The following is a 25,425-nucleotide window of genomic DNA, read 5'->3' as shown; positions in this document are numbered from 1 at the left end:
TTGAGACAGAGTCTTGCTCTGTCACCAGGCTGGAGTGCAATGGCGTGATCCCAGCTCACTGCAACCTCTGCCTCCCAGGTCCAAGTGATTTTCTTGCCTCAGCCTTCTGAGTAGCTGGGACTACAGGCACCTGCCACCACACCCAGCTAATTTTTTTTGTATTTTTAGTAGAGACTGGGTTTCACCATGGTGGCCAGGGTGGTCTTGATCTCTTGACCTCGTGATCCACCCGCCTCAGCCTCCCAAAGTGCTGGGATTACAGGCGTGAGCCACCGCGCCTGGCCACAAAGTGGATTTTGAAAGAAATAAATCAAGGAAGGAGACGTGCTGCTTTCTCAAGCACAGGGCTCCGTGGAAGCCTAGGTCCATCTACAAACTTGATTTGTCAAAACAGCTGGAGTTGAGCAGCCTTGGGTAGACTGACTCGCCAAGCAAACTCACAAGGAAGTGTGAATCAGACCCCAATTCATTATTGCATAGGCAGAATTCTGCCTGTGGACAGCCGATTATGTGCCCTGGAATACAGTCCACGAAGGGAGCTAGATTACCACGAGAAGGCTGGATAGAGGGGTGAATTCTGAGCGAAGGGATGATCGTATTTGCTAAATCAGCTCACAGCAGTCTCCTCTATCTGAAGATGTGAACACATGAACTAAGGGTGTTGCTCTAGTCTGCAGAACAGTCTTTTTACTTGGAGAAAACCCCCCATCTCTGCTGTTTACTTTCCTGTCCTGACTCTGCTGTAAGTCAACCCCCTTTCATTAACCTACACTCTCTCCTGCCAAGCCCTGATATCTATTAGGCTAACTTCTAGTAAGGAATAAACACCTGGGGTTGACCTTGGATATTTCCTATGCCTTCCTCCTCAGCCCACTGGCAGACAAATCAGGGAGAGTGGCTTCTATGGATGCTAACTTTTTTTTTTTTTTTTTTTTTTTGAGATGGAGTCTCACCCTGTCGTTCAGGCTGGAGTTCAGTGGTGTGATCTCGGCTCACTGCAACCTCCATCACCCCGGGTTCAAGCGATTCTCCTGCCTCAGCATCCCAAGTAGCTGGGACTACAGGCGCCCACCACCTTGCCTGGCTAATTTTTTTGTATTTTTAGTAGAGACAGGGTTTCACCATGTTGGCCAGGCTGGTTATGAGCTCCAGACCTCAAGTGATCCACCTTCCTTGGCCGCCCAAAATGCTAGGATTACAGTTATGAGCCACTGCACCCGGCCTATAGATGCTAATTTTATCTACCATGCCTTGTGTTCACTAATTTATCTTTTTTTTTTTTTTGAGACGGAGTCTCATTCTGTCACCCAGGCTGCAGTGCAGTGGCACACTCTTGGCTCACCACAACCTGTGCTTCCTGGGTTCAAGTGATTCTCTTGCCTCAGCCTTCTGAGTAGCTGGGATTACAGGGGTGTGCCATGACACCTGGCTAATTTTTTGTTTGTATTTTTTAGTATAGAAGGGGTTTCGCCCTGTTGGCCAGGCTGGTCTTGAACCCCTGACCTCAAGTGATCTGCCTGCCTCAGCCTCCCAAAGTGCTCTGATTATAGGCGTGAGCTGCCATGCCTGGCCTAGGTTCACCAATTTAACTTTCTAGGGATAAGTATTTCTGATTCCTGAATTGCCTTACTAGTTCAGTGGCTCTACAGATATGTAGGCTCCACCTCCAGAGATTCTGTTTCAACTGATTTGTGGTGGCCTTGGAGCATTAATACCTTTTTTCAAGCTCCCCTAGCTCACTCTGCTTAAAAGCCAGGGCTAAGGCTCTTGAAATCCTGATTTCAGGTCACCTCTTGCTGTTAGCACCATCAGACCCCGCAAGATAGACTTCCTGAGTGCCTGCCCTCTGCTGGTTGCTTTCGTGTAGGTTGTTTCTTAATCCTTACCACTCTGTTGGCATTGTTTTTTGAAGCTGCATCTAAAAAATGAGGCTTAAGAGAATTCCAAGATCCAAAACTAGTAGATGGCAGAGCCTCTATTTGAATTTAGCCCTGTCTGACTTCAAACCTTACGCACTTTCTTTATACCTATTAGCAGTGATGTCTCTCTAGGTCTCAAATTTCCCATATTTTAATAGAGATGTAATAGCTACCATATACCATGGGACAGAGGTCAGGACAGGTTCGCCAGGTTAGTTACCCCTGGACTTGAGCTCCTAGGATTAAAGTCTCTCACTCTGTCCCCACAAATACAGGTGCTTTTTTATTTTAGTTTTTGAAAAAGAGTCTCGCTCTGTCACCTAGGCTGGAGTGCAGTGGCACAATTTCAACACACTGCAACCTCCGCCTCTCAGGCTCAAGCGATCCTCCCACCTCAGCCTCGCGAGTAGCTGGGACCACAGATGCACACCATCATGCCTGGCTAATTTTTTAATTTTTTGTAGAGACGGGGTCTCCTTATGTTGCCCAGGCTGGACTCAGGTGCTTTTTAAAACTAACCCTTTGTCATTGTTGGCCGTGATGCTCTCTGCATACCCAGGAGGATGATGATTGGGCTTGTCATCAACGGAGGATAAATGACTCACAGACTGAGTTAACAGAAGAACATGACCTTATTGACACATTAGCTTTGATTTCTTACCAAGAGGTGAAGATGCATTTATACACCAAATGGCCATACCTGGGCAGTTTCTGTATTTTACCTGACTTGTTATCCCGTGGATATGTCTGGGGGCCAAAGCTCAGTCTTCCCCTTCTTTTCATGGTTCTCTATGGCCTATTTCTATATTATAGCAGGCCTCTGAGCAGAGACATGATAGCACTGACGCCTGGTTCAAAAAGATAAGGTTATTGGTAGAAAAGAGATGGGATATTGAGGGAATATGGAAATCTATTGCAGCAGTGAGGGCCTGACCTGAGTTAGAAAGGCAAGGAGGAAGCCGATGTATGACTTTCAATAAGCCTGTAAAGAAATAAAGGAATGGGCAAGTGTGAAGGTAGACTCTGGGCAGTGCCAACAGAAAAATGCAATAGCAATAGCTACATTAGCATCATTAAGAATGATAGTGAAGCCGAGCATGGTGGCTCACGCCTGTAATCCCAGCAGGTGGGCAGATCACCTGAGGTCAGGAGTTCGAGACCAGCCTGGCCAACATGGTGAAACCCTATCTCTACTAAAAATATAAAAATTAGCTGGGTGTGGTGGCAGGCACCTGTAATCCCAGCTACTCGGAAAGCTGAGGCAGGAGAATCACTTGAACCCAGGAGGCAGAGGTTGCAGTGAGCCAAGATGGCACCACTGCACTCCAGCCTGGATGACAGAGCAAGACCCCATCTCAAAAAATAAAAAAAGATTAAAAATTTAAAAAATTTAAAAAAAGAATGATAATGAGCACCTGAAGGCTTGGTAGGTACCTGTGAGCCCAGTAAATGAGCCACCCATATCTGCTTAGCTCATCAATCTGTTCTCCAAAATCCAGAATTTGGATTTGTGCGTTAAGACCACATATGTGATACCTTTGGATGTCAAGAGACATCTCTGCAAATCTGTTTAACAAAATGGTCATGATGTGGTAAAGGAAGAACTGGCAAGCTTTGTTCGTGATCTCTACCATCTCTACATCACCAGACAAGATCTTGACAATGTGGCCAGAGGCATTTCTGAAGCCCTTGCCAACTGACCCATGGAGAATCATCAGGCCTTGGAGAACATTTATGTGGCAGTTTTATTGCTGCCATCAAAAGTGAATTCTTATCACTTTTGGCCTAAATCAGCTCTTGCACCTTAGGCTGTTTAAAAAATATGATGTCAATTGGAAAGCATCCCATTTGGTGTTGTTTCTACTTTTTTTATTTGAAGTATCCTGACGCAGTTGTTTTCTGGTGAGTAGACCATCTGTCCTAAATATATCCAATACCAGTTTGCAAAGTCTTTGTCAGGTGCATCCTGCATAGGAGCTAAATAAATACTTTTAAAGAATAAATAAAGACATGAGAGATATTTTGAAGGTACATCAGTGGGATTTGCTGACTGATTGAGTAAGATAATTTTCACAGAGGAAAAGGAGATAGTAGTCATCACTGGAGCTAAGATTTCTGACCCGTGTGCTTCAACATATATTTTAGATTTGAAATATGTAATTTTTGCAGTAGTAAAGATAAAAGGGAAAAATTCCCAGTGCCGCTCATATTTGGCTCGTGGGTCTCTTGTGCTCTTTGCTGTGGTACCATCAGGTGTCTCCGCATTCTCAAGCTATCTTCCTGCCTTTGATGTATTTCAGGAACCTTTTATTATTAGCATGGGGACTCTTTTCAGGGCTCTCCTGAGTTGCTGTGGGTCCACCCAATTTCTTGTTTATCCCAGCAGCACCGGCCTTTGACCTCACCATCCCCCTGGCCTGGCTTTGGGAGGCCCTGTCAGCCCATACCTCTGACTATGACGGGGTTGCATGGGGCTGCCACTGGCTGTAAATCTGAAGAGCAAGGGCCTAGATTGACCCTGTTTCCCAAGCTTTCTGCAAATCTTACATTCTAGTCTGTGCTAAAATTCCTTTATCATCAGCCAAGGAGTGCTATTCAGGAGGGCTGCCTAATTAATATATTACCCATAATCATAACAGCAACTCTTTTTTGAGTACTTGCTTTGCATCCTTTTAATTGTATCATTTTTCATCTTTACGTCAGCCTAGCAAACTAGGTATTGCTATCCCCTACTTTTGCAGATCAAGAAACTGAGTCTCAAAGAGGTAATGAAACTGTTAAAATCTTGCATTTGAAATGTGACAAAGTTGTGCTCCCAGCCAGAGCTGCCCGCCTCCGATACAGCAGTCTTTACACTTTTCTCTGCTGCTTTGAGCCAGCAGGTGTCAGGTTAACTGGTTAATAATCCATTACCACTTTCAGTCATGAGGTGCAGTGGAAAGACCTCTGGGGTGAGTCATAGGGTAGACTGTATTCTCTCTGTCTAAGGCGTGTGACCCCTGCAAGCCTCAGTTACTTCATCTATAAATTGGGAATTTATACCTTAAAGGAATATAAAGAAAGTGTAATGAGGACATATACATGGAAAACATTTTTTAACTCTTAAAGAGTAATGTAAAAGATCTGCTAGTAACATTCAAAGGAATTTCAGAGCTGGGAAGTAGCTGGGCTGGGACTCAAACTTGGTCTTCATACTCAACATTGGGTTCCTCTGACTGCATCAGGCTGGGCCAAGATGAGCATTGCCATGGGGCCATCCATATTCTTGGCAGAGTAGGTGAAAATTTTGTTTGCTTGACAACACCAATTAACTAGATATTTGTCTGGAGTTGGGAAGAAATAACAGCTGTTGGTCTTATTCACACTTTCCTCAATCTGTTAAGGAATGAATTTGTCTTATTCAACCAGTGGTTTCAGCATGGCTGTTTGTTTTTGTCTTTTATACCATTAGCCATGGCATGTATTTGAGAATTAGTTTTTTAGTGTAATTCTCAAGTCCGATGGAGGACTCCTCTCACCATGACCCTGGAACCTCCCAGATGTGCTTCACCTCCGACTTGTTTCTGTTCCAGATCTAGTAGGGCTGCCAGGAAGCGGAGTCTGTGAATTGAGCCATTGGAGAAGACTGTCCAGGACCTTCTTTGATGTGGTTTCTCATTCTCGCAGAGTTATTTTGTCTTATGATCACAGTGATGTAGGCTATTTATTATTTGTTAGTTCCAACTCTGCGTGAGGTAATAAATGTTGTTGGCAGAAGGCTTGCTTAAATGGGTGTGTATCAGTAAAGACTCAGGAGTAGCTAAAAGTTTGCTAATACTATGAACTGTGCTGTTCATGGGGTTCCTTTGTGAAACCTTGTTGATTTTTATTGACTAGTCAACCCATATGAGGGTCTTAAAGGTTTACCTTCCTCTGAGCAGTAGAGCTCTTGCCCCTGACACAGCCTCTCTCACCTCCTTTTCTAGCTCTGCCACTCACTAGCTAAGTGTCCTTCAGCAAGTTTCTTACCTTTTCTCACTTCAAATAATGGAGATTATAAAAGCACCTACCACACAGGGCTCTTATGTGGACCAAGTGATTGACACATGTAAAGCACTTATAACAGTCTCTGACATGCATGATACACACAATGAACACATTGTACCTACAATTATCATAGCTACAATATTTCAGTGTGTTCCTTTCAAGCCTCCTTTGGAATTGATGTTATTTCTCATCGTCTGGACTATATTTTAATAGATGAAAAACTGCGTTCATCTTTTATAACTGTAGAATTAGAAAAATTGGTTTTTAAAAAACTATCCCTGTATTTTTAATCCTTGGGTTATACCTTTTGAAATAAGAGTTGTGTTCAATACTATATCTCTCTATATTTGAAAAAAAAAAAGCAGGGTCTAATTAAATAAGTCCAATGGGAATTTCCATTGTCTTATTTATCTCCCCGACACATTGACACAGTTGATCCCGACTCCGTTGGCCCCCATGAAGCCACATGCATCTTCCTGCTTCTCTGTGTGCCTCTCTGACTTTTCTATCTTGTTCTCTGTGTTTGCCATGTTTTTTGCCCTTTACAGCTTTAAAGAGTTCAGGCATTAAATTTTGTGGGATGACTTCAGGCTGAGTCTACCCATTTCCTTGTGACCAGGCTCAGGTCATGCATTCTAGGCTGGACTACCATAGAAACAATGCAGGGCTCTTGATCACCTGGTTCCATAGGCATCTGCTAGGTTTCTTCTCATTAAATTAATTGTATTTTCTTTTAGGATGTGTATTTTGTGGGGATATATTCTCAGATCATGACAACATCCTTCTCCACATCCAAACCTCCACCTACCAGCCTTAGCATCCATTAATGACTCCTGGTCCCCTGTACGATGGCTGCCAAATGGTGATATATCTGTTTCCATCATTCCTTCCACATTTATTAGTTGGTATTCCACTGTGAGGAAGAGCTTTCCTTTCTCTCCTGTTTACTGATTGACTCATTTACTTTCTTATGGCACTATGGAATTATGGCTTCCTATTTTATTCAAAGGATCGTAATCCATTATTATCATTACTTATTTTGATTTGGCCTGTGGGAACCCCTTCCAGCTGGCTCTTATATGCTTGACACGTCCACACCAGTCACTGTACATTTCCTTACCTTTTGGCACAGTTATATGTTCCACGCCCAGTTTGAATTTTCCCCACTCCAGCCCTGGCATTGGTCATTTCCCAAAGCAGCCCTTGTTCTTTTTATTGAAGAATAGTATTCAGAGACCAACAAAAAGTGTGTCAATTTTGAAAAACTAAGTAAATAATATATCAGTTGTTCTGTATAGGTAAAGGCAAGTTCGTCGGTATGCTGCCTTGAGAAAATGGAAGTCTAGAGTCTATATAAAATGTAGCACGAAATGGCACAGGCCAGAACCCTTGGTGCATCCCCAAACCTGAACCCAAGGTCACTGTCTTGGATCTCTGCACTGCCTTCCAGCTCCACTCCCTACCCCTCCCAGCTTCCCACATCACAGTCAAGGCCTATTATTTATGTACTTGTTTATTTTATTTTATTTTATTTTATTTTATTTTATTTTATTTTTTAGAGATAGGATCTCACTTTGTTACCCAGGCTGGAGTGCAGTAGCTCAACAATAGCTCACTGCAGCCTCAACCTCCTGGACTCAAACAATCCTCCCACCTCAGCCTCCAAAGTAACTAGGACCACAGGAGCACACTACCACACCCAGCTAATTATTTTTAATTGTTTTTATTTAAAAATTTTTATTTTTATTTATTTATCTATTTATTTTTGAGATGGAGTCTTGCTCTGTCACCGAGGCTGGAGTGCAGTGGTGCAGTCTCAGCTCACTGCAACCTCTGTCCCCTAGGTTCAAGTGATTCTCCTGCCTCGGATCTCTTGAGCAGCTGGGACTACAGACGCATGCCACCACACCTTGCTAATTTTTTTGTGTTTTTAGTAGAGACGGGGTTTTATCATGTTGGCCAGGCTGCTCTTGCTGCTCTTGAACTCCTGACTTAAGGTGATCCACCCGCCTTGGCCTCCCAAAGTGCTGGGATTATAGGCGTGAGCCACTGCACCCAGCCAATTGTTTTTATTTTTATTTGTTTTATTATTATTGTTGTTGTTTCTTTTGTGTTTTGGGGTTTTGTTTTTGTTCTTTTTAAGAAACGAGATCTTGCTGTTTGCTAAGGCTGGTTCTCCAACTCCCTTGGCCTCCCACATTGTTGAGATTACAGGTGTGAGCCACTGTCTCCTCAAGTCCTGTTTAACTACCCATGATTCCCTTCATGTGTACCCCACAGAATTTTTGCCTCTTATGTATGGCTCAGGCTTCATCCCAGCCCCTAACATGTATACACACAAGTACACATACACACACGCAGCACACCTGGCTAATTTGATTGTCCTTATTGAAATGTAACTAGTTGTGACTTCGTTTAGGAATCTTCTGATCAGGAATAGCTGCCACCCCCAAATCCCTAAAACCATACCCATGTCTCCACTGTGTTATTAATAGCCTTTGTATACTCGACTTCCCTGTGAGACAGTGAGTGAGCTCTTCTCTGACAGGAGCCACATCTCATTCTGGCCTTCGGCTTAACACACTGGGGCAGAGGGGGTTGTTAGACAGTGTGTGTTGCATGAACAAAAGTAGACATCATTTTTGTTTTAAGTGTTTGTCCTTTTTAAACCACAAACAAAAAGTTGGAAGAGTGATATTTCAATTACGTTGATTCAGCCAGTTACAAGGGAACACCAGTTCCTGTGGTACAGAGCCAGGAGAGAGATTTTTAGATCAGAAATGGGGGATGGGGGTGCATTGGTGAGTCGCCCAACAGTGGTAACAGCTGATCCTACTTATTTTATGGAATATCTCAAAAAATCAAAATAAAAAAGAACTGAAATATTTTTACATTTGCTGAATAAGTTGAAGTGAATAGAAAATACTATTGACTTTTAAGTGAGGAATAACCTTTCTCAGAAAAATAATTATGGTCCTTGGATTATACCATTGTAAATGGCTTTTTTTCCCCAGAACATTCTTTCCATTTCGTTGATATTTTACCGTATGTTTCCATTTCTATAGTTAGTACACAGACCCCCCCCACACACACAGACACACACTCTACAATACTTCCTATTTGAATTAATATTTCCTATAAAGTCTGTTATGACTTTGATTTAAAATTGCTTGGCTTGTTCCCAGCTGGCTATACAAGAACTAGGGAGTTTGTTAGAAATTCCTATTCCTAGACTCTGTCCCTGGAGACTGGGATCCAGCAGGTCAGAAGACAGGCCCAGACATGGGCAATTAAAAAGTACTCTGACGATTCTGATAGACTGCCAGATTTGGGAACCACTGGGATATTTTCCTAAGTTCTAGAGTATTTGTGTGTGTGTGTCCATTTTATAAGTCAATTAAATTAGGACGGGCTGCCTGGAAGCATAAACAAAGCAAATTGCTGTACAGTAACTGCTGTGAGATGCAAAGTAAATAATTTGGGATATATTATTTTGTCTAAGACCTTCACTTTCTTTTAACTTGGGTTTTAGTGCCGGAGAAGAAACAATATTTTCTCATCCCAAACAGGCCAGCATAATTATGGTTGTATATACTGTAGGTTTCAAGTCATTCTGTAACATTCCATTATTGTACCATATTTTGACCAACTCACCAGCCTCTGATCAATAAAAATTCTTCTTAAGTGTCTGTAAATTGAAACCAAGTAATGAAAATTCCGATCAATGTTTAGTGAGAACTAATTATTTTAAGTCTGCTGGAAAAGATCATAGTTGCTGAGAATGCAGATATCCTGTTTTTGGAACTGGTATACTTAGTTTGATATATTAAAAGAGGTACTTTCCATTATTATTACTTTCTTTTGTTTCCAACAAAAGAGACAAAGTATTTCATGTCTGAATACAGTATTAACCAAAGACACAGTGGGAGGATTACTGGGATTACTGTCCTTTTATAATTCTTTTTTAAATTTAATAAATTCCCCTTTATATATATTATTTTATAATTCTAATAGGGTTTGCTCACGCTTGCTCTCTCTCTCTCTCTTTCCCAGCTTGTTCTAATAAAGTTTAAATGTGACGGTGTAAACTTAAGGAAAATATACATACTCATGGTGATATGTAGGAAGTTGAATAATAATAATGTAATGAAATTGATCAGTGGTGATTATTGTGAGGTGTGATCCCTCCCTTTTCTCTGGAAAAGCTGTTTTAAAAAATCTGAAATACACAAATTTAAAAAAATAAAAAAATATATATATTTTTTTTTGAGACAGAGTTTCATTCTTGTTGCCCAGGATGGATTGCAGTGGCACAATCTTGGCTCAATGCAACCTCTGCCTCCCGGGTTCAAGAGATTCTCCTGCCTCAGCCTCCTGAGTAGCTGGGATTACAGGCACCTGCCATCACGCCCAGCTAATTTTTGTATTTTTAGTAGAGACGGGGATTCACCATGTTGGCCAGGCTGGTCTCGAACTCCTGACCTCAAATGATCCGTCCACCTTGGCCTCCCAAAGTGCTAGGATTACAGGCACAAGCCACTGTACCCGGCATAAAAATCTAAAAAAAATAGAAAATTATGAGAAAGCACATCAAAAGGAAAAAGAGCCAGATGTCGTGGCTCACACCTGTAATCCCAGCACTTTGGGAGGCCAAGGCAGGCGGATCACCTGGGGTCAGGAGTTGGGATCAGCCTGGCTAACATGGTGAAACCCCGTCTCTACTAAAAATTAAAAAATTAGCTAGGCATGGTGGTGCACAGCTGTAATCCCAGATACTTTGGAGGCTGAGGCAGGAGAATCATTTGAACCTAGGAGGTAGAGATTGCAGTGAGCCAAGATTGTGCCACTGCACTCCAGCCTGGGTGACAAAGTGAGACTCCATTTCAAAAAAACCATTCCTATACCAGCCTCCTAACAAGTCAGGAATATTTCTTTTTCCTTGTCGATTTGTTTTTGCCCATACATTATTTTCACATAGTTGTAAACTTGTTATAAATATAGTATCCTCTATTCACATTACCACTTAACTTAGGCTGCATTATCTTTATGTTGCTACATACTCTTTGTAAGTACTTCAAATGCCTGTGCAGTATTATATTGGGTGGTTGTGCCATTGTAATCTTGGACTTTCCAATATTCTTGAATGTTTACGTTGTTTACAACTTATAAAATGGAGTTTCATTGTTGCCAAACCATGTAATTCCAATGAGAGAGTGCGTGTGTTGATCCTGGATCTAGTAAATACATCATCTGAGTATGTCAACCATTTGAAAAGATAATTTCCCCATGGAGTTGAATTTGCCCGACCTAGTTACTGCCTGTGAGTAAGCATGTCCTCTGGAAGAGTGTGACACCTCGTCCCAGGCTTGCTGGTTTTCTACTTGCTACTGTAGCTTACGAAATTTCAGTTTGGTTTTCTTATTCATGTGACCAGGAAGCCAGGAGCATAGCACTAGGATGGTGAGTGACTTGCATAGGTGGGTTCAGACTTTTGCAGGTCATGAGCTCTGAACAGAGGATGGTTCCCGCCTCCCCATAATTTCTTTAAAACCGTATTATTAGTTCAAGGAAATTCAGCAAAGTTCTGAGTTTTGCTATATGGCCAGCTCAATTCTCTGTTCGTTTGTTTCTTTTGTTTTGTTTTGAAATGTAAAATTATTTCAAATTTCAGTTTCCTTTTGGGAATGGGAGTGTCACCTTGCTTGGTTGTTCCCTAAGCAAATGTTTTCTCTTTCCTTGAGTAACTCAGCAATCGGTAACAATTAATTTGGGCTGGATATTCATAGAAGAACATTTGCTCTGCACCCTAAAATTTTTTATCGCAAAGCGCGGACAAAAATATTGTCCTATAAACTTGGAGCAGTCTGAATTTTTCATACTAACTCCCACCATCATTTTATATGATATGGAGTTCTTTAATTCTATCCTGGTAACACAAAGGGTACCAATAGAAAGATGAAAAATCTGACTTAAGCATGTTTTGAATTGAGGTCATTATCAATTCAGGGCGATTTTGTAGGAAGAATGGGAATTTTGAAGAGCAGACTATATATTATTAACAAAAGGCTCTCCCCATGCAGGAAGGCTACCCAGCGGAAGGTGGCCTTTGTTACTCCGGATGTGATTAATATTGCTTCAAGGTTTAATTTTAGAACTTCTAAAATAAGGAAGCTTGCATCAATTCAAGGCACATGGTTTGAAACCTCAGAGTGCCCACTTTTTCTTTTCTTTTTTTAAATTACAAAAATAGCATATGCATTATAAAATGTTTGAAAACTAATGAATTAAAACAAGTTTCTCTAGTCTCTGCCTTGACCAAAGCCTTTGTTAATATTTTGTGGTAGTTCCAGTCTTTTTTTTAAGAAAAAAAAATTGTAATCATGTTTTGTATATAACTTGAATGACTTATTTCACTTAACATGATTTCATTTGCTTGTTTCCTGTGTTTACAGTCTTCATGTCAGTTGTAATTTATGTAGAATTCCACCCTTGTGATACTCCATAATTTTCCTAATCATATCCCCCATTATTGGGCATGTAAAATGCTTAATGGTCAGTGGTGTGCACAGTGGTAATTATCCACACCATGTTAATCCGGCTCACACGGGTCACATGGACGACCTAATCCTGCTGTAACTTGCCTTTCTCTACTGGTATTGTACTTAAAAAAAAAAATTCTTTTCTGCCTGTTTTTTTTGTTTTTTTGTTTGTTTGTTTGTTTTGTGTGATGGGGGAGACAAGGAAGGGAGCTGGTCGCAATCCACTTCTCAGGTGGATTCTTTGTCTGTCTTTCTTTAGTGGTGAAAGTGGTGCTGGAAAAACAGTGGCTGCCAAATATATCATGAGCTACATCTCCAGAGTGTCTGGAGGAGGGACCAAAGTCCAGGTGAGTGGGCAGTGGCCCATTATGATACCTTATGTTATGGGAAATGTAAGAGGCTCCATTTGCTGTTAGAAAAGAATTTTTCTTCCACAGAAAAGACACTGGTTCTTCTATAACTGTGAAACTTGACATCTGGAATGGAAAGGAATAGCATATGTGTGTGTGTTTGTGTGTGTGTGTGTGTGTGTGTGTGTGTGTGTGTATATATATATATATATATTTTTTTTTTTTTTTTTTTTTTTGAGACAGAGTCTTGCTCTGTTGCCCAGGCTGGAGTAGTGCAGTGGCGCGATCTCGGCTCACCACAACCTCTGCCTCCCGGGTTCAAGAGATTCTCCTGCCTCAGCCTCCTGAGTAGCTGGGATTACAGGTGTGCCCCACCATGCCCAGCTAATTTTTGTATTTTTAGTAGAGACGGGGGTTTCACTATGTTGGCCAGTCTGGTCTCGAACTCCTGACCTCAGGTGATCTGCCCGCCTCGGCCTCCCAAAGTGCTGGGATTAAGGAATAGCATATTTTAAGGTAGATGTGCCTAATATATAAGGAACTCCTACAAATCAATAAAAAGATCAGCAGCCCAAAAGGAAAATAAACAAAGGACATGAAAGTCAACTCATAAAAAAGGAAATATAAATTACTCACAAAACATGAAAGTATATTCACCATCATGATAAGAAGAAAAATGCAAATTAAAACTGCATTAGAAAACTATTTTTTGCCTATCAGATTGGCCAAAATCTTACCATGTTTTAAACACTTGGTTGGTAGGAAGTAGGGACACAGTTGTTCTCATACATTGCTGGTAGGAGATGAACTAGTACATTTTAATGAAGAACATTTCAGCAAAATCTGTTAAACTTACACGTATATGCCATTCGACTCAGCAGTTCTGCTGAAAAGAATTTATTCTTTAGATATGCTGAAATGTATACAAAATAATACATGTATAAAGTTATTTCTGGCAATTTTGGTAATGCAAAAGACTGGAAACAAGTGTTCATCACTAGGCAACTGGTGAAATAATTTGTGGTTCTTTTTATAATAGAATATTATACAGCAATAAAAATGAGGCTTCAGGTACTGATTGTACTGATAGAGAATGGTCTCCAAGATGTATCATTAATTACAAAAGACAAGGTTCAGAACATTGTTTGTAATATATGCTGCCATTTGAGGGATCAAAAGAGAGTGCACATTTGTATTTGTTTGGATATGTTATCACATATCCCTCGAAGTATACACAAGAAACTGTCAACAATGGTTGTCTTGAGGGAGGGGAGCTGGGAGGTTGGGAGAAGGGCCTACCCTTCTTGTATACCCTTTAGAAACTTGCATGGTTTGAACTATGTGAACCACTTGCCAATTCAAGAAACTTATAAAAATTTTAAAGGACATAGAGAAAGGGTTTAAGAGAAGGAAAAAAGAGAGATTAAAGAGTGTAAAGGAGTGTTGGGAAAGAGAAAAGATCCAGAGAATGAGGATACTCAAGAGGTGAAAATTAAAATCAGCATTGGCAGGAATGAGTAAAGCCTGCTCCCCAGAGCCGTGGATGAGGGTGATGGCGAGCTAAGGTCCATAAGGGGCAGCCCAAGCTTGGCGCTCATCACCAGTATGCACCGCTGGTGACAGAATTCCTTCCAAAGATTAGTTTTTTAAATCAGAATTATGTAATGTTATTGCCATGGTCAGCTGTAGACTTTCAAAAGACACATAAAATTCTCTTTATTGTGGTTCCCTTTTTTTTTTTTTGAGATGGGGTCTCACTCTGTCACCCAGGCTGAAGTGCAGTGGCATGATCTCAGCTCACTGTAGCTTCCTGCTCCTGGGCTTACGCAATCCCTTCCACCTCAACCTCCCAAGTAGCTGGGACCACAGGTGTGTGCCACCATGCCTGGCTAATTTTTGTTTGTTTTTGATAGGGACAGGGTTTCACCACATTGCCCAGGCTGGTCTCAAACTCCTGAGCTGAAGCGATCCACCCACCTGGGCCTCCCAAAGAGCTGGGATTACAGGCATGAGCCACCATGTCTGGCCCCTTTCTATTAATTAAATAGTGTTCTATCATGTACTGGTAGATCAGAAAGCTTAAGGTAGAGCCAAACATTCCTCCTTTGAGTTTGTGGATCAACTCTTTCTATCTTTTGTTTGCTGGCCAGACGTGCCTATACCATTTAACGACAGCTTCTGTCAGGGAGAGAACAAAGGACAGAATCTTCTCTATCTCTTCCCTTCTTTAATTACAGACTTTAAAACTGAGAATATTTATGGATCCATCCATCCATCCATGCATCCATCCATGCATCCATCCATCCATCCATCCATCCATCCATCCGTCAGTGATCAGTGATGTCCAACAGAATTTTGTGGCATGTGGTGAGCATATCAGGGAAAAGAGAAAGAGCAAACTAAGGTTGCAGAGTGAAGGGTCCTTAAAGTGGCCTCTTTCTCTGAATGAAAGGAAGATGGAGAGCAGCTCTGTGCAGTAGAAAGATGAAGCAAGCCATATGTGTAATTCTAAATTTTCTAGTAGCCATGTTAAAAGAAGTAAAAAGAGAAAAAGGAAATTACTTTTTAAAACAGTATTATTTAACCCAATATGTAAAAAAAGATTTTATTATATAATTAATATAATAAAATTAATGAGATTTTTTTTTTTTGGTACTAAGTCTTTGAAATACAGTGTGTATTCTACAGTTACACCTCAGTTGGTGTAGCTTATGGCTTCCCTATTGGACAGTAAGGGCAGCGCTAGAACCTAGGTTCATGTGATTCAGTCCACTTGCTTTTCTCTATTCCTGTGATTGTACTGGATCCTGAGAGGGTTGACATGGAGACAAGAATCCAGGATGCTGTTTTGCTGCCTTTTTTTTTTTTTTTTTTTTAGACGGAGTCTCGCTCTGTCGCCAGGCTGGAGTGCAGTGGTGCGATCTCAGCTCACTGCAACCTCTGTCTTCTGGGTTCAAGCGATTCTCCTGCCTCAGCCTCCCGAGTAGCTGGGACTACAGGCGTGCACCACTATGCCCAGCTAATTTTTGTATTTTTAGTAGAGATGGGGTTTCACCATGTTGGCCAGGATGGTCTTGATCTCTTGACCTCATGATCCGCCCGCCTTGGCTTCCCAAAGTGCTGGAATTACAGGCGTGAGCCACCGCGCCCGGCCGATGGGCTGCTCTTTTACCTCAGTTTGCTCTTTCTCTTTTCCCTAATATGCCCGCCACATGCCGCAAAATTCTGTTGACCATCACCGATTGTTGATGAATACATATGGACGGACGGATGGATGGATGAATGGATACATAAAGATTCTCATTTTAAACACTGTAATTTAAAAAGCGAAAAGATAGAAGAAGATTCTGTCTTTTGTTCTCTTCCTGAGAGAAGCTGAGTTTTGTTAAGTGGTATGGGCATGTCTGGCCAGCAAAAAAAAAGATAGAAAGAGTTAATGAAGATCCACAAACTCAAAATAGATTTTACAAAGAAAAGCAGAGTTTATATAAATCCATGAGTTTTTAAAAGAGAGTAGGCAGGTTGGGAGTATGTTTCTAAGCTTTGAAACTGACCCATGAAAGGACCACCCAGAATTGCCGTTGGTGCCATGGCTAAGGATGATTCCCTCGTCACAATGAAAGCCCAGTTCTCATTTCTCATGGCAGTTTCTCTTCTGAATGTTCAGGAGGGTGCCTGTTACACCCTTTGTAACACTTTGGCTGTTACATAGTCAGTTAGTAGTTCATTAATTTACTCCTCTTTGCTACACCCCTACGACCTAGTAGCCAGACTGCAGACAGTTAATGTTGATTTTTCTCTTCCTGTTTTCCTATGAGGACAATGATACAGAGCCCTTGGCTTGGAATTAGTCAGTAGCTAAAGAGCACAAGCCAGAAGACTTGTTATTTCTGGAACATGTTTAACCATAGCATGTGAATAATTAGAAGTGCAAGGAATGACTCACTTGTGGAAAGACTTCTCCAACATCAAATTCTATCTATTGAGCTGTCTCATGTCTATGGTGTGTTTTGCACACTTCTGCATAGAACTGGGATGTTTGAAAAACAAATCCTTCCCCCCAGGCCAGGACTTGTTCCACACGATCCACTGTTGACCCTTGCTGCTTAAAGTGTGTATCAGTGCTGGCAAAACCAGCAACACCAGGGAGCTGGCTACAAATGCAGATTCTTGGGCCTACCCCAACCTACTAAGTCCACATCTGCATTTTGACAAGATCCCCAGGTGATTCATGAATATTAAAGTTTGAGAAACACCAGGCTATATTTCCATAACCTTGTTTGGGGAGGAGAAGTGGATTAATTTTCCTTAAGGTAACTTGCAGTGAAGCAGGTGGAGATGGGATGAGATGGGTTGGTAGAGTAGTTGGGAAGGGGTAGTGAGAAGAAAGACCCTGGCCAGAACAGCAAGGACACGCCCCTTCAGGTACCACTTCACTTTTGGTGAAGTTGCAGCAATCAATTTGGACACTGAGAACGTTTGTATGAATAGTTCCTGATTGACAGTGGCGCCCTGGCTCCTGGGGACTCTGCATCAAGCCATGGGAATTGGAAGACCCAAATACACAAACAGGTTGAGGTCTGTCATGGTGAAAGAATAAATCCTCCAGAAACCCCACCAGTGACACACGGATGTGGGGCCCCTCACCTTAATGCATTCAGAAACCAGGTCCTTAGAGAAAGTTTGGCGTACACTGTGTGGTAGGTGTTCACACCTTCCTAACCTCTGGTCTATTTGCTGGGACAGCACGTGAAGGACATTATCCTGCAGTCCAACCCGCTGCTGGAGGCCTTCGGGAACGCCAAGACCGTCCGGAACAACAACTCCAGCCGATTTGTAAGTCCATTCCCTGTTTCAGAGAGTGTCGCTTGATTGATGATGTTGATGCTTCTGACTGAAGTCTAGTATCTCACAGGAAATGGGAGCCTTTCACATATCATCAGGAGGCCACCTCTTCGATCTTTCCTTCATTTTCTATAGCAGCATGCCGCCAAGCTGCAGTTTGCCTTTTTTTGCGCCCCGGGGATACAAACAAGATAATTTTGAAAATCATTTTCCACATCAGTTGCCTTACTAAGGAAAATAAATGATGAAAGTGGCAGCTTTGGCCTTGGAGGAGTTGTCTTTATGCCCTAGAGAAAAGACCTTCTTTCCTAGACCAAGAAATAACTAGAGTAGAGGGGTATCCCAGGTATCATTTCCCACTGGCAGTGGTTTTGCTTCTTAGAACTTGGTCCATAGACTCTGAAGGGTGCACAGAGTTAGACTGATCTGGCACCTTGGAGAGAAACTTCCTCCTCTCCATCCCTCAGAGCGAGCTGCCTGCCCACCGCAGCCCTCTGGCTTTGTGCATCTGTCTTATGCCCTACTCATGTAACCTAACGACATCCCAAAGTGACTGGACCTGGCCTCACAGGTTGCCTCTTAACTGGCTTACCTAACTGGTAATGAAAATGTCAACCAAGTGCATTGTTATGAATGCTCATTTAGTCATGTTTCTGTCTGGGTGTCTCCAGAGGGGGTAAATAGGAAAGCTGGCAAGGCTGAATATGAATATGTTCCCCTTGACAAAAGCCACATTTACAAAGAAACAAATGTTTATCCAGTAATCTTGATTTATATAGATTTTGCATCTTATTTCAACCATAGATCATGTCTGGCACTAAAGCATTCACGGAGCCATCTGTGAGGCTGATTCTGGAACATTTTAAAATAAATAAGTGGGAATTTTGGAGAAAAACAATTTTCTTTTCCACTGTCTATTTTGGAAAGAAGCTTCTATTTCCAAGAGAATTTTTACTATGTGCTCATATAATAATTGTCAAGTTCCCTGGTGGGTTCTATCTGTTAGACTTGCCCTTACTTTCTTTGCTTTCCAATATTATTCAAACTACTCATTTGTTTGTCTCTCATATTTGGGCCCAATGCCTGAGTTGTGTTATCTTGAAGAAGTTTTCCAGATAATAAAATAGGAAAGAAGAATTAAACAAATTTTCCACTTGAATTAATTTTCGATCTAAATCTTATAAAAATGGACTTGACCAAATTTAACTCTTTATTTACCTTTTCCCCTGTCTTGGATTCCTTGGAGACCAGAAAAAAAAACAATTAAATTGATATTTTCATTGATTTTTGCAATATAAATTATTCATTATATTTGGAGGATATATCAGTTTCTGTAAATAACAAAAACACTCAACATTTATTATTTTTCTAATTGCAAAATTTTATACAACCCTGATAGAAAGATTGGAAGAGACAATTCAGACACACACTCACCTGCACACACACACACACACACTCTCTCTCTCTCTCACTATTCACCATCATGGATGAGAGAAATGTAAATGAAAACCACATATAATTTTCTGTCTCTCAAATGGGCAAACATTAAGTTGATTGATAATAATCGAGAAAACACGCCATTGGTTGAGAACTGACACATTCTTCCAGGAAAGTGATTGGGCAATTGTTATTAAAATTTTAATCGTTCATTATCTTTGCCCAACAATACTTTTAGAATAAATTACATAAGCTTCCTGCTTAAATAACTACTTATTTTAAAAGATATTCATAATATATTGTTAAATTAAAAAAACAGATTACAGAACAATATTTACAATATGTTCTTGTTTTTTTTTAATGTGCACATTATATGAAAGGTAACTAAGAGGTATGTAAATCAAAGTTTGACATCTATGACAGTAATTATTTAGCAAGAGAATGAAGAAGTGGCATCAGGGTAGAATTAGGAGTAATTTCACTTTAAAAAATGCACAGGTATTATGAAGCATAAGAATGTATATATTTAACACTTATAAATCTTTTCAAGTTAAAGAATGTATTATGAAATACTTCAAACACGATTTAAAAACAATGCAATGAACATCTATGTATCTGGCACCCAGCTTAGGAAATAAATCATTACCAAGAGTTGAGTTGAAACTTCTTTTCATTTCATTATCAAAATGCAAATGCAACATTTTATTCCCTTTATAAAATTTCCTGTCCTCCCCCCCAGGCTGCTATACAGCAGTCCTAAATATGTTAACCTTTTGTTAGAAATTTTAACTTTTATATGACAATTATGAGCCATGCATATGCATTTTATTATGTTAGAGCAGTGGTTCTCAACCTTGACCACACATAAAAATCCGCTGGGTGCTTTTTGAAAACCACACAGCTCCGGGCCCTGGTCCTAGAGTCTGATGTGTGTGGCCTGGGCTGACAGCATGTTGGAAAGGCTCCCCAGGTGTTTCTAAGGGGCATCCAAGGTTGAGCACTGCTGCTAGGAGGACTTGGGAGCTTGCCTGTCTAACACCTGCCCTTCCTGGGTCAGATGTTCTGTTTGGTTTCATTTTCCCTCAACTGATGAGGAATGGGGGACAGGCACTGAAGTATTCCCTCTATCACATGCCAAAAGGAAAGGGTGGTGAAGGTGGCCGCCAAAGGAAGCACGGGAGCTCTCTTTCAGTGAGCTTTTCTCAGGTGCCACTGACATTCCGCAGAGCGATGGCTGGTGGTTCTCTGTGCCTGGTGCTGCTGGGTGTTTTTGTTTTTTGCCTGGAGGAAAACAGTCATCAGATTAAGACACATAGACAGTTAGAGGCTGGCCTTCTTCGGTGGTCTTTCTTGACACCTAGAATAATTACGAACAGGAACACAGCATGTACTCACACATTTGCAGTGTGCACAGTACTTTTCTTGCCCTTAATGAGTTTACAGCTCCAGTCACAGACATAAAACCCAGCTGAATTCATCCCTGAGATGGGTGGATTTAGTCAGCATACACATTTTTATGTTATTAAATGTGAATGCGATGAGGCTGGGCATCTTCTCCAGTTTGACCATAGACCACACCACTCCCTCTTTTCCTTTATCCGTATTTACCCTTCTGGCCTCTGAGGGTGCTTAAGTTTCTAAGCACAGGAGACAAATTAAGTTCTAGTGAGAAAAAAAAAACAATTTAAATATACATATGAAATATATATAATAATTGTTATAATAATTATATATATAATTTTGATTCATTTTATTTTGGTTTTTGGACAGAGTCTCGCTCTCTGGCCCAGGCTGGAGTTCAGTGGCATGATCTCGGCTCACTGCATCCTCCACCTCCCAGGTTCAAGCGATTCTCCTGCCTCGCTGGGACTGCAGGCACCCGCCACCATGCCCAGCTAATTTTTTGTATTTTTAGCAGAGATGGGGTTTCACCATGTTGACCAGGCTGGTTGCGAACTCCTGACCTCCAGTGATCCACCTGCCTCGGCCTTCAAAGTGCTGGGATTACAGGCGTGAGCCACTGCGCCTGGCTATATATAATTAATTTAACAACCTAGATACCTTTTCAACTACAGTCTAGGTTTTTATTCTCCTTTGTTCCCTATTAGCAGTCATTTAAAGAGGAATTTTCATAACAATGACAGTGACAAAAATCCCTAGGCCCGTCAGTAGCTAGAAAGAACTTTACTTTTAATAAAGTGTTTCCGTTTTAGATAAACATTTTAGATGCTCCGTAGGTAAGAGAGATTGAGTGTTTTTGCTCAAAGCCATGAGATGAAGCCTGACAGAGCAAGAGTGCTCTTCCTCTGAAAGGGTGCCTCATGATTTACACCTTCTGGTTGAGCAGACAGGCACCTACTGGGGGAAAATGAGCAAGGAATAGAGCATATCCTTATTTAGTCATGCTGGAATGATAGGTGCTCTCTCTAACAGAATCGTGTGGCTGGACAAAAGCACGGGTTATTGTCTGATTGAAAACTAAGGAAGTCTAGACTCAAATTAGGAGTAATTCAGAATGTGTATTTTATTAATGAATTTCCTTGAATTATATACTGTATTCAAAGCCTGTTTGGGACATCATGTTTTGTTCACCAACCATTGAAGGAAATCCCTAACTTTCTTGCAGGGAAAATACTTTGAAATCCAGTTCAGTCCAGGTGGGGAACCAGATGGTGGAAAGATCTCCAACTTCCTTCTGGAAAAATCTAGGGTGGTGATGAGGAACCCAGGAGAGCGGAGTTTTCACATATTTTACCAGGTTTTCCTGTTTACTTTTTTCCTACCCACTTCCTGTCCCTTCTCTACATTAAAATATTTCTCAGACTTCAGGCATAGACTATAGTCTGGGAAGCCAGGGAGGACTGATGATGATACCATGTACAAGTCAATGTGCAGAATTGTGAGAATGTCCTGCCCTCAAGGAGAGTGAGTTCTAATTGGAGTGATAAGACAGAAATTCCTCCAAAGCTAAATCATCAAGAAAGTATTGACGTAACTTCAAAACAAAACGAGGAGTGTTGGAGTCTTTGCCAAAGGAATTCAGGTGGGCAGGTTTGGCCGGATAGTAGGAGAGGTGTGAAGGAGGTAGAGCCCGGATGGAAAATGGAGGGGATTGATCAGGGAAGACAGGTGACCTGCACCAAAGCAGTGGAGGTGGGAGAGGGAAAGCCAGTCAGGGAGCCCGGCCTCAGCCTGCCTGCAGGGCAGGCATCTCCAGAACCTGAGCTACCGGAGGAAAGATTTGAGATAGGTTTGGGATCTTTAATGCCAAATTGAAAAGTTTCCACCTAGACCCTCAGAAGTCATGGAGAGTTTGGGGCCAGAGCAGCGTGCAGGGTGCTTTTTGGTTATGTTACAGGCTTCAGCAGTCATCTGAGTCAGCTACTTTTATTTTATTTATTTTTTTATTTGAGACAGTGTCTTGCTCTCTTGCCCAGGCTGGAGTGCAGTGGCACAATCTTGGCTCACTGCAACCTCTGCATCCTGGGCTCAAATGATCCCCCTGCCTCACCCTCCCAAGTAGCTGGGACTGTAGGCACATGCCACCACACCTGGCTAAATTTTGTATTTTTCATAGAGGTGGGGTTTCACCATGTTACCCAGGTTGGTCTCTAACTCTCTGACTCAAGTGACCCACCCACCTCAGCCTCCCAAAGTGCTAGGATTACAGGCGTGAGCCATTGCACCTGGCCCTGATTCAGGTACTTTTGTAAAAGGTTTTTAAGTACTTAAAAAATATAATGATGTTAATAACCAAATTTTTTATGTTCTATTTACTTGTTAGTATTTTATATTGAAGATCCACATTAGACTTTCTTCGAAGAAAGACCTGGTCACTGTTTTTTGTTTTGTTTTGTTTCGTTTTGTGTTTAGTTTGTGGATCACTGGATTAGAAGGACATTAAACTGTGGAAGTAGCTCACATTCAATCTTTTCCATTACACACACATCTTAGGCAATGCCAAATAATTCTTTTAGTTTGTATCTGTTGGTTGAAAAAGTATATAAATGATTAAAACTTCTGTGAATTCAGTCATTTTTAAAATTGTATTAAAGCAACATATATAGATAAGTGAAAAATAATTATATATTTCACATAAATAATACCCAGTGCTAGATGGAAGTGTATAATGGATGTCAGGACTTCTTTAAATAAATGCAAGCCCCAACCCTCCCCCAGGAGTTCTCTGCCCTTAAGTCAGAAACCACCAGAATAGAGGCTGGGAACTGATGGGCGCAGGGGTTCAAGATTCTGACATGAAAGTAATTCTTGGCTGGGTGCGGTGGCTCACGCCTGTAATCCCAGCACTTTGGGATGCCAAGGTGGGTGAATCACGAGGTCAGGAGATCGAGACCATCCTGGCTAACACAGTGAAACCCCGTCTCTACTAAAAATACAAAAAATTAGCTGGCCGTGGTGGTGGGCGCCTGTAGTCCCAGCTACTCAGGAGGCTGAGGCAGGAGAATGGCGTGAACCTGGGAGGCGGAGCTTGCAGGGAGCGGAGATCGCACCAGTGCACTCCAGCCTGGGCGACAGAGTGAGACTCCGTCTCAAAAACAAAAAAGAAAAGAAAAGAAAAAGAAATTCTTGAAGCTACGAAATACATGGGAGTGGATGTGGGGAGAAAATCCTGCCACACAGGACCAGGGGACTTTCTAGATATGTAGGATCGGGAGGCATTGAAGAGCCAGCAGGGAAGTAGTTGAAGGATAAGGAGGAAAGCCAGGATCCTGCAGTGTCACCAAGCCAGGGAAGCCTCAGGGCGACATCGACAGGATCAAATGGTCAGAGCTCTTGGGCAAAAGGGACGAGCTGGGGTGTGGGGGCCAAAAAAAGGCTGTTGGATTTAGGCACTGAAAAATAGCCATGCAAGGGTTCCGTCAGAGTGGTGAGGGGAGAAGCTAGAATGCAGGTGGTTATGTCATGGCAAGGAAGTAGATCCTGCAGCTTGGAGAAGTTCACAGTCAGGGAAAAGCTTCTAAAGAAGGCAAAGAGTACCAGAGAGCAGGAAGCTGCATGGCAGTTTTTTAACATGCACCCTGCAGTGAGAAACATGGAAAAGCCAGCTTAAAAAGCCGTAGCAAGTTGGGCAGGAACTAAGTAATTAAAATCTGTTTTGCTTTCCACTCTTCCGAGGGTGGCAGTCCAGTTCCTTTCAGTGGACAATGGAAAATCCTCAGCTCTTGCAGGTCTTTCCAGAGTTAGGAATCAAAATTTGCAGAGATGACCTGGGGCTACTGCAAGTACATATTTGGGGGGCAGGACTGCCTGTAATTTTAGAAAGCAGAGATAGAAAGTCCTTGGGGATGGTGGCTGCAGGATGCAGGAGTGACTTCGGGTGCCTTGTGGTCCACATCATGGCTCAACCTGTGTTATCTTGCTCCAGCTCATCGAGGGCGCCTCTGCAGAGCAGAAACACAGCCTTGGCATCACCAGCATGGACTATTATTACTACCTGAGCCTCTCGGGCTCATACAAGGTTGATGACATTGACGACAGGCGGGAGTTTCAGGAAACTCTGGTAAGTGCTGGCACAGGGCCAGGCAGGATCTGCTCTCCCAACTGGCCATTTCCTGTGGCCAAAAGGGCAGTGAAGGTTAATAAAGCAAAGAGCTGCATGAAATGTCTGCCTCTTTCTCTGTGAGCACTCTGTATGCTCATACATGTTTCAGTATCCTTAAACAGCCATGTGCCAGTTGCCTGAGGACCACTTAATGATTTGAGATGGGTAAAAAGAAATGAATTCATCATTATCACCCTGCAGGAGCTCTGATAAATAGGCAAAAATGATTCATACGTTGAGCATACCTGTTTGCTGATGGCCTACTCTATTCGTGAGCTATTTCCTTAGAAAAGCTAAGCAAACCGCACGTCTATGGACTGAATAGGTTTAGACATTTTGGAACGTCTTTAGTCTTTTCTCTTATTTCTTTTCTGGTTTTGAAGACTCTCTTCCCCTCTGTATTGTTTAGGGCAGAGGACCCTTTTTCTGTGCCATGCCCTTCACATTGCATGTATGTTATGGTCCAAGTTGTGAAACTAGGTAGATTATGGAGGGGTTCCATCCTGGGGGCAATAATGTAGAACTTTCTGGAGGTAGGCTGAACACCCACTTGGCCTCAAAGGCCTTCATTGCCACCCACTGCCCTTTGAGTCTGTTTCAAGCTGGGGACTATTCCTCAACCCAGATCCAGAACTGAGCAGTAGACTCTGAATGAGCAGCGTGGGTTCAGTACATTTGTGGTTGAAAGGGACAGAAAGTTCAAACAGACTGTGTCCTGGGTGCCAGGAAACAAAATGGTATCAACA

The 25,425-nt window shown here is 41.8% G+C and overlaps 1 protein-coding gene across 1 annotated transcript in view; it reads left to right on the top strand.

Annotated features, from left to right (window-relative positions):
• MYO1E (myosin IE) overlaps positions 1-25,425 on the top strand; it is a 236,483-nt gene that overhangs the window by 123,614 nt on the left and 87,444 nt on the right. The window contains exons 5-8 of the mRNA XM_510448.8: positions 12,744-12,831; positions 17,581-17,670; positions 21,743-21,874; positions 24,503-24,637. Of these exons, the coding sequence (XP_510448.2) occupies positions 12,744-12,831; positions 17,581-17,670; positions 21,743-21,874; positions 24,503-24,637 (445 nt within the window). The remainder of the gene's footprint in view (positions 1-12,743; positions 12,832-17,580; positions 17,671-21,742; positions 21,875-24,502; positions 24,638-25,425) is intronic.

This window comes from Pan troglodytes, chromosome 16 (genome assembly GCF_028858775.2).
Source record: "Pan troglodytes isolate AG18354 chromosome 16, NHGRI_mPanTro3-v2.0_pri, whole genome shotgun sequence".
Taxonomy (NCBI): Eukaryota; Metazoa; Chordata; class Mammalia; order Primates; family Hominidae; genus Pan; species Pan troglodytes.
Note: the sequence above shows the minus strand (reverse complement) of the source record. Positions and strands in the feature narration are given on the sequence as shown.